We start from the raw sequence: 12,327 nt of genomic DNA, 5'->3' as shown, positions 1-12,327 counted from the left end.
CCCAGTATCTTGAACTATTAAAGCTACCATCAGCTTGAGACAAAGTACAGCCAATCATCCCTGAAGTTATTCACTTGATATTGATTGAGCAGCTGCAGTTTGCCAGGCACTGTGCTTGGTGTGGGGGAAAACCATGATGAAACTAGTAGTGATTACAACTTACTGAGTATCTACTATTTGTCAGACACTGAAACATACTCTTTGCATACTTTATCATGAATTCTCGTAAAAACTATAATGTAGGCTTTATTATCTCCATGTTATAGATGAAAAAAACAGGGTGAGAAGATGAAAAGCTTTGACCTAAGTCTTAGAGCTCACAAGTGACAAAATTAGGTTTGAACTTGAGTGGTGTGCTGTGGACCGGTCCTTCACCACTCTTTGAAGGTTTCTGAATGGTGTTTTCCAGTTGTTGTTGTTTTACAGAAATCTGAGTAGTTATTTATTAAAGCAAATAATCTCAGTAAAATAGATTTTAATGAAATATGTAGGTTGAAAAAATATATGCTGTCTAACATATCATGGCCAAAACAGAAATGGGAAATTTATGCTTTCATTTTAGATAAGTATAAACCTTAGTATTAATAGCATCCCAGTTAATAAATGAGGAAGAAATGGAAGAAAATCATTTTTCAGTCCCTAGGAAATAATACCAAGCCATTGATTTTCGGTGGCTGCTAAGTGCACAAATACCAGCTGGTGTATCAAACGCCAGTTGCCTCTTGATGGAAGCACATAAGACTGCCTTTCAACTAGCTAGTCTGTCCAAAAATCAAATCTAAATGCGATCAAGCTTCTAAAATCTAACTATAAATTCCAAAGGGAGAGGGACATGTTAAATCATACCATGATCAAAATGTAGATTGTGGGACATTTTCTGGCAAAGAACCAGGTTCTTCAACAAATAAATTGCAAGGAAAAAATAAAGATGGAAAAAGAATGTTTAGATAAAATGGCAACACCTATGAACCAATTGCAGTATTGACTTGAACAAAGTATAAAAAAATATATTTGATATATTTAGAGGAATTTGATACTGTCTGGATACTGGATAATATTAAATCATTATAATTCACATTTTATTTTATTCTGAGATGGAGTCTCACTGTGTTGCTCAGGCTGGAGTGTAATGGTGCAATCTCGGCTGACTGCAGCCTCCGCCTCTCAGATTCAAGCAATTCTTGTGCCTCAGCCTCCCAAGTAGCTGGGATTACAGGCGCATGCCACCACGCCTGATTAATTTTTGTATTTTTAGTAGAGACGGGGTTTTGCCAAGTTGGCTTCCTTACTTAGGACAATGGGTGGGGAGGAATAAAAAAGAAAGAATTGGCAGGAGGACAGGAGGATCAGGTCAAAGCTCTACATCCCAAATCAAGCTAAGGTCCCCAGTAATATCTCAAGCTATGAAGACACTTCTGCAACTGTGTTAGCAGGGATAAAACCCATGGAATGATGTTGAAAGCCTCTGGTTTATACAGAAAAATATACTGGGAAAATAGGAAAGTATTGATTCGCATTATCCCTCGACAGTTTTTCTAAGAAATGAGTCAGTCAAATCATTCCTCAAATGACCTTTTAATTCTAAAGAGGCAGGCAGGGTCAGCTGTTTCTAGTTAAATGAGTAATGCCTGTTCTAACTTGTATATTAATATTGTGTCAAATTTGTGATACAACATGTTTGTATGTACACTGTAGAGTATGAGGAGTTCCTTGTGTAATGCAGGTGTCAAATGTGGGCACATTTTAAAATTGTTTCATTACTGAGACAGTGTAACAAGATATATACTTTTAGAGAAGATCCACACAATCTTCTGGATGTTCTTTCCATCATCGGTAAAAAGGAGGGGTTGTATGAGCCAATCTCACAAAATATGAGTCATGGAACATCATTTTACTATTTTACACGATTATGAGATTTATTGTTGTATCTCTGTTTTTACAAGAGTTTGTTATGTCTTGAATTTATAGGAAAACAACGTGAAGTCTTGGAACACAACCTGCAATTACAACATTGTTCCTAAGGGACAATAGGATCCACTTTATAGTGTGGCTTTTAGGAACACAGTGTGGCAAAAATCAGGGTGGCCAATGTCATGTTTGCTTCATTAATAAAATGTCAAGCATTTATTTTGCCCTTCTCATGTGCTGGGTACATACTCTGAGATGGCTCTCTCAATCTGTAAAATGAGGATAATAGTAGCAACTGATTGCTGGGGTTGTCGAGGGTAAGGCTTTATTCATTTAATACATTGGGGTGACAGTCAGAGCTGGGAGAGGGAAGAAATTCGTTTCTCTGTCACTTTTTTTTTAAACCCATAGAGTAAAACGTGTAGTATCTATTCAACTGTAATCATGTTTAAAGGGGTGTGAGTCCCCCTTCTTTCTCCCTTCTCAGTTTGCCCCTCTGTGCGTACTGTGGCCCATGTTGTGGACGCTTCTATAAAGTGGTAATCCAATATTTTAGACCTAACTTTTACTTTTCTTGACTCTAACTTGCCCAAGCAATTCTATATGCTGATATGGAAAATCTCAAACGTATCATTAAGTTTTTTTTTAAGTGCCAAATAACACATCACGGTATCCTTTAATCCCAGTTATGTTGTTTTTAAGAGGATAGTCATATATGCTTTATATACATAAACATTTCTGAACCAGATACATAAGAAATTGCTAACAGTGGTTACCTCTAGGGAATGGGACTGATTGTTAAGAATAACAGAGAATTTTTTACTTTTTATTTTATGCCCTTATATACTGTTTGAAGTTTTTTATAATGAATTGTTTTATAAGTTCAAAAAAAAAAAAGAGGAGAAAAGAACAACACATCTCTATAATACTGTTTCCCAAACTCAGAAGATCCCTTCCCTTTGGAAAGGGGAACGTGGCACACTGTAGGTCCCGAACTTGGAGAGTCACAGTGTATATATTAGCATACGAAAGGCGATGAGAAGCGACAGTAGAGAAACCTACATAGTACATTTTTCCACTTTTATTGCACTTATTAAAAACCCACGGAATTACGTTTCATGGCATATCAGTTTTGGAAAAGTTATAAAAGTTTAAGGAAAGGTATCTAGCCTTAGGTCAGCTGCAGGTGGAGGAAGGGTGAGTGCTGGAGTGGTGAAAGGCATTCCTGGCTGTGTGGTGGGAGGATACCAGGTCTTGGGTTCAGGCAAACCTGGGTCCAAATCCAGGGTCTCCCATTCACTAGCTGGCCCAGCATGAGCCAAGTTCCCTAACCTCTGGGTCTCAGTGTGCTCACGTGTGAAAGAGGAACAGTTATCCTCCTTTGGAAGTGCATTTTCAGGGTTAATTGAGGCAAGTACCTGTTCCTTCACCCTCTGCTCCATCTTGCTAGGCTGTATTACTGCCATGCCTTTGTTTATGAACACCGATGCTTCCTCCCAAACCAACAACTTAGTATCCATTTGTGAAAGGCTTCATTTCAGGATTAATCAGAGGTCAGACTATCAAATAACAAATTCTTGCATTTACAATGTGAATCCATTTCTAACATCTTGGTTTATAGATACCTACTTCAGGAATGTGCCTCTTGGACAAGGCAAAGTCCATAGGCACTGGGAGACTGTTGAGAATCCTGTTTCTCTAAAATTCAATCTAAAAGTGGGACTCCAGAAACTCATTGTTTAAATCACATCCAGGTTTGCTTGCTCCAGGCTCTTCCAGACTCCTGCCCCAGAGTAACCCTTCACTCTCATTTCCTATGCCAGTGTTAACACTCCAACTCAGAGGAAACAAATTTCAGAGTGAAATGCAAAAGGATGTGTGCTGAAGCACTGCCTTTCGAAGTAACCTTTGCATTAAGCCCTTAGAATCTAATTACCCAAGTGTTATTTGCCTCTGTAAGTACCCATGCCCATGCAGACTGAGCTTAAAGTTCAGGAAGTAATCACAAAAGGAAATCAGAAGGGAGATCTCAGGCTCAGCCTCTGAAGAGTCTCCTGTCTGCGCCTGGCCTCTCCCTCCTCCTGGGTGTGTCTGCCTGCCCGAGAAGGCCAGTGAGTAACCTGCACATTTTTTTTTTTCATCTTGGCCCTTCCCACCCAGACAAGAGGACCGAGTGGCAGACAGGCAGGCAGACGGCAGTGAGTCCTGTTCAAGCATGCTCGGAGCATACCTCCACCCACACCCACCGCCTGGACCCCTCACCACCCTCACCCCAGCCCAGGAGGAGCCAGAACCCCGCCGAGGGTCCGGAGGGGGCCTCCGCTCCCAATGGTAAGGGCTGCCCGCAGCAGGACCACTTCATTCATTTTATTTGCTTTGGTGTTGGCTTTTCTTTTTGATTGTGTTTAGATGGCAGAGTTTCTGAGACAATTGAAGGTGTTTTGTTTGGTGAGTTCTCGGTGGTCCCAAGACAAAGAAATGTCTTTTCGCAGGAGGGTTTATTAGAAAGCTGTAACCCGATAGCCTGGCCTTGGAAGAAAACTTAACCTACTAATTACCTCTAGTTAGTACAGCGTACCCTTTTGGCACTGTAGAAAAACAAAACAAAACAAAACACCATATTGCTTACCAAATAGGTTTTGAGGAAGAAAAAGTGCGAAGGATTGTGGACATTTTAGTAGATAGGCACCTCTGACTAATGGAAATGAAGCTGAAGTGTCACGATAGCTTTGTAATAGACCAAGATGATGTTTTGTCTCAAACAAACAAACAAAAAAGGCCCTTTATTTAAAGGAGTTAAGTGTTGACCGAACGATGCAAGGTGGGGTTTGAGGAAAAGAGTTACAAGGTAAGTCCCATTAAATATTTGTGAACATGAAGGTATTGAATTAAATCTGTCTTGCTATGGGAAGAAAAAAGTCTGTGTTCAATGTGGAATTTGGGTGGCATTTAAGGGAGAAAACTGAGATCTTTGTATAGTGTGTCGAGAATTCTTTGAGAGAATGGTCGGGAGGCAAATGGTGGAGGCTGGGAAGCAGGTTTTGTGCAGGGAGCTGGTGCCAAGGCCCTCTCCCTCAGTTGCTGTGGGTGAGAGAGTAATTCAAAGTAATCAAGCGCTGTATTGTTAACAGGCTTCTGTGTCTCAAATATTTATTCTAAACACAAGCCGTTGATTGCACTGACATGTGAAGGAATAAAGTTGCTGCCTCTGGTTCCTGGCCTAGCCCAAACTTAATACCTGGCAAGATATTCATAAAAATGTAGGAAAGACGAGGCTACATGTAAAGTTAATTTGAGGAATTACATCGTGTTTATATCAGAGTGTGAGGATGCTGAGCTAAGGGGTTTTATAGGAGAGCAGTATGGGAAATGCAATAGAAATTGCCCAAACCAGAGGTACTGCCATGACACCTGTGAAGGTTTGACCTGTGCCAGATGACTCTGAATATGCAGCACAGGTTTGTTTTAGGCAACTCTGTGCAGGCAACTTCAGGATTCCCTGTACGGAGCAGCCTATGCTTAACATGTCTAGGTTTCTAGAGCTGCAGCGAATCACCCTGAAACACAGTGTACCAAGATGGCACATCTGAACTTTCTGGCATGTAAGAAGTCTATGAAGTCGGCTGTGAGTGAGGGTATGAGTGGGGAGGGTCACAGGTAGGGTGAAAAGTTCTCTCTTAGGGTGAATGCCCCTCTTCTAAGTTCCAGGAAAGTGCAGTGTGTCTTTTGCTGGAGGTAAATCAGCAATACTTCATCATTGTCATGCCCAGTGTTCCTGTGGTGATAATGCCAGGAGTTTGTTTTTTTTGCGGCTCTAGTTTCCCCTTGGCTGATTAATCGAAAGCATAGATTGCTTGCAGCCCCATCAGCCAGCTCATTAGAAGACAATCCAAGAATGCCACTTATTTGGAGGCCAAGTGAGCAAGAAGTGGGGGGTCGGAGCCATGATGATGATTTTGCCTAGAGACTGCTGGTTCCAATTTATGACTTTTCAGTTATGATTAAAAAACAAACAAGCCACTCTAAGTCGCCCATGCAGTTAACGGCACTGATAGCCATCCTGACTCTCATAGGCATTTGTACATTGGATACTACACGTTACGGTACAAAACCATCACCACCTCAAACGTGCTTCTCTCCCAGAATCAGTGCTCAGGAATAGAATACAGGTTAGAAGAGTGTTGGCAACATTTCCTCCATGTAGTGCCAGGCCCCTGTTAACTTCAGTAGGGATGGCACCAATTCAAGAGGTGGAAGAAGAGACCCAGGGCCAGCAAACATGACAGGTTTTTATTAGGGGTGACTTACGTAGAGGGACGGTCCAGTTGCAGCAGGCTGAACAGGAAAACCACAACCACTTACGAAAAGCAAAAACATGCAGTTTATATAGCATTTTCACTTAACCCCCTCCCCCTAACCTCCACCTGGCAACCTTCATTTGACCCAAATCAAAAGGCCTTGATCCGCTGTATGGTCCAGGTTCCATGGGATGGGATGGGGGCTTCAGATGTTCCTCATGGATAAGGAATGGATCTTTGGGTTGGTTGCTCCCAGAATCCTTAGCTCAGAACTCTGAACACATTCAGGTGCTTCTGTCATACACTCCCATTCATGGCCTGTTTGGTATGTTTTTAGAACTTCCTGGAGTTTCTTCATGAAGCACTTTGAATGCAATATCTGCTTGAATTTGGCTTTTCAAGGCAACCGTATGGTGAATTTAGCATTTCTTTTTATTTCATTGTGTTTTTCATCTACTCCTGTTGCTTAGTCCTTTAAGCAGCGATCCTACCAAGCAGATTGAAGACTGTATCTATAAAGAGGCACCTAACTATGGACTTGAGATAGCCTTGCCTTTAAGCAACATGTACTTTCTCCTTACCAGTTGCTGAATCACCTCCAAAAAGCCTTCAGACAATACCCAGCTGTGGCCACCACTCTACCATCCTGTGTTTCCTGGTTTCTGGAATTCTTTTTTTTTTTTTTTAAAGTAGAAACAGGCTCTCATTTTGTTGCCTAGGCTGGTCTTGAACTCCTGGGCTCAAGTGATCCTTTTGCCTTGGCCTCCCAAAGTGCATGGTGGCCAGGCATGAGCCACCATGCCTGGCCCACACGTAAACATTTAAAGAATTTGAGTGGAGCTATCCAGAAGGTCATGGTGATTTTTCTGAAAAATAGAAAGCAGCACCTTAGCTGTAGAGATGCTAGAATAACTGCTGCGACATCCTAGACAGGCTGCATGCATCTTGGAGCTTGGATCAGGGAAAATAGTTGTGGATTCAGGCCCTGCAATGTGAGTGCATTTTCTAAGTGATCACAGTCTGGCAAGGGTAAGTAAAGAAGGGCGGTAGAGTGAAGAGGGCCTAGAAAACAGCTGGTGAATAAAATCTAATTAGCATCAGCCTGTAGTCTTCAAGGAGCTCCAGTTTCCTGCTCCTTGGGGTTATTTGCTGGTCTTGTGTGTTATCTTTTCCTGTAATGTTTTTTCTTATGCTTTGGTGCTCCTCATGCTAATGCTCTGGGGTCCTTTAGAGGGTGTGGCTCTGATGATCACTGTCACATTTCATCTGTAGGCACATCCTAAGCCAGGAAGAGACATCACAGAGACCTGTCCTGAACACATCCTCATAAGAGGGGCATGTTATCCCATCTTCGTAACCCCAAAGGATAATACAAAATAGTGCTGAGAGTAAATAGATTGCTTTTGCTTTAGTTTCAGACTGAGATCTTCAGAACTAAGTAAGATGTGTGTGTGTGCAGGCAGGAGTAGAAATAATGAATGTAAGATGAAGCTTTAACCTGTGGACTTCGTAATTTTTGAGATGGGGTGAAAACTTCAGCCCCCACTTAGAAATCACATTTGGCTGGAAGTGCTATTTCTCTCCCATGTTATGCTGTGTCATGGATTAATTATAAAAATGGTCACAATTATTCTTCTCTTTAAACCTATTTCCTTGAGCTAGGACTTCGTAGCTCCTCTTATCAAGGGGTGGAGTCTCTTTCCCTAGCCCCTGAATGTGGGCTTGGCCTTATTCCTTACTTTGGCCAACAGAATTCGTAGAAGTGAAGGTGTGTGGGTATGTCAGTTCTAAGCCCAGGTCCCAAGCCACGGTCTTAAGAGGCTCACTCACACACTTCTGCTTGCTCTCCTAGAATCTGGCTTCTCTTGGAATGTAGACAGACATTCATGGTTTTGCTTGCTGTGGCCCAGAGACCCCATCACCGCAGGTGACAGTGACCTTACACTGGCCACGTGAGTGAGGCAATTCTAGACCAGCCAGCTAACGTCAGACACTTCAGTGGGCCCAGCAGAGATCAGACAAATCCATCCAGATCCATAGACTCATAAGCAATAATAAATGCTTATTGTTTTAAGCTACTGAGTTTTGGAATGGTTTGTTATACTAACATAGCCAACTGATACATGTAGTTCCCTGGACATGGTCCCCTTGTGGGGTTTATTAATGTCGTTATAAACCCTTAGTTCAACTCAGTAGAAGACATTCAATCATTGGATGGAGGGGTTCTACTAAATGGGGGTGGTGGGCCCTCAATTCTTGCGATTGTCAGCATTACTCTGAGACATTTTTAACACAGATACCTAGGCCTTGTACTAGAGGATTCAATCAAATATTTGTAGATGAAGATTCGGAACCTGTAATTTTTAAAGCTCTGGTAATTGGCCAGGATTAAAACCCAATAATTCAATGGTCTTGTCAGTCTCTTCCATTACTGAAAGATGCAGTGATTCCAGTTCATCTATACTTAAGCAAATAACACTCAGGTGGTTCAGAGTTCATTACTGACCTGATATACTTCTAGCTGCAAAAGTAAACTTTATGATCACCTGTGGCCAAAAGCAAACTAACCCAGATGCTAGATGGGAAAAATCTACAGTTGCAGATTGATGGCTAGGATGTATATTGTTTACCATTGTATCTGCCTAGGGTTTAGAACACGATGCAGACTCATGAATAAATCCTGGACACTGGGAATGTAATAGGACCTTGCTTTGAGGATCTTAGAGTCTAATGAAACAAACAAACAAAAAAAATCAGGTATAAATTACTTATAATGTATCAAGAAAACAAAGCAAGCAGTATTTTAACCATAAATTTCAGGTGAAATTTTACTATGGTGTATGTACCAGTTGGTGCTTACAGTAATGCTGCATTACAAACAACCAGAAAATCTGTTTTATACAACAATGTGCATTTCCTAACCCCTGTGTCTGTAGTTTGACGGGAGCAATCGGCTGATTCTAGGCTGGGCTCAGAGACGGGTAGCTTTCTACCACATATCTCTCATCCTTCCCTTGGCACCAGCTGCTAGCTTTAGCATATTATTCTCATGGAGATGGCAGAGATGGGGGTACAAGCCACAGTGTGCAAGCTCATTTTAAGCTTCTGATAATGTCATTAATCTGTTAGCATCCTATTGGTCAAGGAAAATCACATGACCAAGCACAGTGTCAAAGGGTAGGGAAATGTATTTCACTTTTTAATTTGCTTTAATTTTGTATTATATTTTTTGAGATAGAGTCTCACTCTGTCACCCAGGATGGAGTGTAATGGCACGGTCTCAGGTTCCATCTCCCTGGTTCAAGTGATTACTGTGCCTCAGACCCCCAAGTAGCTGGGATTACAGGCACCGACCACCACACCCAACTAATTTTTGTATTTTCACTAGAGATGGGGTTTCACCATGTTGACCAGGCTGGTCTCAAACTTCTGACCTCAAGTGATCTGCCTGCCTCGGCCTTTCAAAGTGCTGGAATTACAAGTGTGAGCTACCAGGTCTGGCCTTTTTCACTTTTTTAGTGTGAGAACCTTCAAATACTTGTTGCAAAGGGCATGGATATGGAGAAGAGTGAAGAAATAGAGCCGTTAAAATACTCTTCCCCAGTGGGAAAATGGCGTATGAGGAGGGAGTTGCATTTTTTCCTGCTTTGGAAGGCTCCTGAAGTCCTAGCTGGACCCTAGAATAACCCAGAGGCACAGAAGTATGCGTCCTTTGGAGCCATCTTCTGCTCCTCATGATGTGGAAGTAAGCAGGAGACTCATAGCTGCTATGATCTCTCTAATGGAATTTTGAAGGGAAAGAAACTCCTGCCATATGCAGTGACTCACGCCTGTAATCCCAGAACTTTGAGTGGCCGAGGCTGGCAGATCACTTGAAGTCAGAAGTTCGAGACTAGCCTGGCCAACATGGTGAAACCCCATCTCTACTGAAAATACAAAAATTAGCCAGGCATGGTGGTGCGTGTCTGTAATCCTAGCTACTCGGGAGGCTAAGGCAGGAGAATCGCTTGAACCCAGGAGGTGGAGGTTGCAGTGAGCCGAGGTTGCACCACTACACTCTAGCCTGGGCAACAGAGCGAGACTCTGCCTCAAAAACACAACCCCAAAATAAAAAAAATAAATAAAAAAAGAGAAGGAAACTGCTGAAGATATCTCAAACTTGATAGCTACAGAGATGGCATTGGAATTCCTATAGAATGTCTCCGTTTCCATTCCCACTGTATCCTCTAAAATGTGAAGATTATGGGTTATTGTGTCTGGTTATCCACTTCCCAGTTCCAGGAGGGGTATTATGTGGGTAGTGCCATTACTTTAGATCACATGATATCCCTTTATTGTCATCCCCTTTTTCTCAGGTGAAAAGGTATGAGTTGCCGTCTACTCTGAACACTGGGACCTTTCCCCATAGCCAAGCCCAACATTGAAGTGGTTAAAAGAGATTTGGGTGAGACTGTCCCTTCCTGAGGGCACATCTTTCCCTGATTTATTTTGTGAAAGGCTTGTGCCTAAGCCTCTCTCACCGAGACAGGAAAACCAGTGTTGTCACATATGATTGAGATTCTCAGATATTCTCCAGGGCAGAAATTATGTTTTATGGTGTCACTAAGAAGAAGAATAAAGCACTTTATTTTAGGCCACCAATTTATAGGCTTTGCTATTGATCATTCTGTGCCTTTCAATGTATGTGGCTAGTTTGGTTTGTATATTTGTCCCCACCAATTCTCATGTTGAAATGTGATCCCCTATTTTGGAGGTGGGGCCTGGTGGGAGGTTTGGGTCCTGGGGGCAGCTCCCTTATGAATGGGTTGGTGCCCTCTCTGTGTTAATGAGTGTGTGCTCCATCTATTTGTTCACTCAAGACCTGGTTGTTTAAAAGAGCCTAGCATCTCTCTTGCTCTTTCTCTTGCCATGTGACTTGCCTCCTCCCCCTTCACCTTCCACCATGAGTAAAAGCCTTCTGAGGCTTCACCCAAAGCAGATGCTTGTACAGTCTGCACAACCATGAGCCCAAATAAACCTCGTTTCTTTCTTTTTTTTTTTTTTTTTTGAGACGGAGTCTTGCTCTATCGCCCAGCTGGAGTGCAGTTGCGCAATCTCAGGCACTTCAACTTCTGCCTCCCGGGTTCACGCCATTCTCCTGCGTCAGCTTCCCAAGTAGCTGGGACTATAGGCACCCGCCACCATGCCCAGCTAATTTTTTGTATTTTTAGTAGAGACGGGGTTTCACGGTGTTAGCCAGGATGGTCTCGATCTCCTGACCTCGTGATTCGCCCTCCTCGGCCTCCCAAATGCTGGGATTACAGGCGTGAGCCACCACGCCTGGCCAAACCTCTTTGCTTTATAAATTACCCAGTATCAGGTCTTCCTTTGTAGCAATGCAAAATGAACTAACACTATGGTGTATCAAATTTACCTGTGAGGAAACTGAAGTACAAAGGATAATGTAACCTTCCTGAGATGACATCTAATGGCCAATTGAGATTAGACACCTGTCTTCTTGTTTTTTCAGCTTTTTCTTGGCAATCTGCTGATAGTACCTTGTTTCCCAAAACAAGCATTACTTACTGAGTTGATCTTCCTAAGAAACCCCGCCTCCTTACTATTTGTGCTCCATGGGAAAAAAGGAAATCTAGCAGGAAGGTGTTCGACAGTATGAGATTTCTATACCACAGTGTTAGAGAAAGTAAGCTGGATTATAGGTCACTCCTAAATTGCATTTCCTGGTGTTTCTTCATTACTGCCCTGACCACAGAAATAGACTGTGAGGAGACTGTTTAGAAGTTCTCACAGGGTCTTTGTGACTGTGCTGCTTTTACATGTTTTCTGAGCCCTCACCTGCCATTTCTGTTGCCTGGTGACTATAAATGAGGGATCATAACCTCATGTTCAGCAGTGGTTCCCTGACAGATTATACTATTTCTGTTTTATGTGAAAAAATTGGTGTAGTTAAACAACGTGTTTTAACTAATGTTTTGTAGGAGACATGATATGATTGGAGCAGGCATTTCTATTTCTAATGGTATTTTTCTCCAATTAACACATGCGAACAATCAAATAATTGTAATGGCCCAGAATATATAGGGTCTGCTACAACTCATAGATAAGCTGGTTATCTTGGATA

At 42.2% G+C, this 12,327-nt stretch overlaps 1 protein-coding gene across 8 annotated transcripts in view; it reads left to right on the top strand.

Annotated features, from left to right (window-relative positions):
* The window catches only part of STON2 (stonin 2), a 175,635-nt gene that overhangs the window by 107,044 nt on the left and 56,264 nt on the right, over positions 1 to 12,327 (top strand). For 4 of the 8 annotated variants that reach the window (XM_015454066.4, XM_005561953.5, XM_065549173.2 and 1 more), the window contains one exon: positions 4,069 to 4,239. The exons of the other annotated variants lie outside the window; for them this stretch is intronic. In XM_015454066.4, coding sequence (XP_015309552.3) covers positions 4,069 to 4,239 — 171 coding nt within the window. The remainder of the gene's footprint in view (positions 1 to 4,068; positions 4,240 to 12,327) is intronic. 8 annotated transcript variants of the gene reach the window in all.

The sequence above is a fragment of the Macaca fascicularis genome, chromosome 7 (assembly GCF_037993035.2).
Source record: "Macaca fascicularis isolate 582-1 chromosome 7, T2T-MFA8v1.1".
Taxonomy (NCBI): Eukaryota; Metazoa; Chordata; class Mammalia; order Primates; family Cercopithecidae; genus Macaca; species Macaca fascicularis.
The sequence above is the reverse complement of the archived record's forward strand: the minus strand, read 5'-3'. Positions and strand labels throughout refer to the sequence as shown.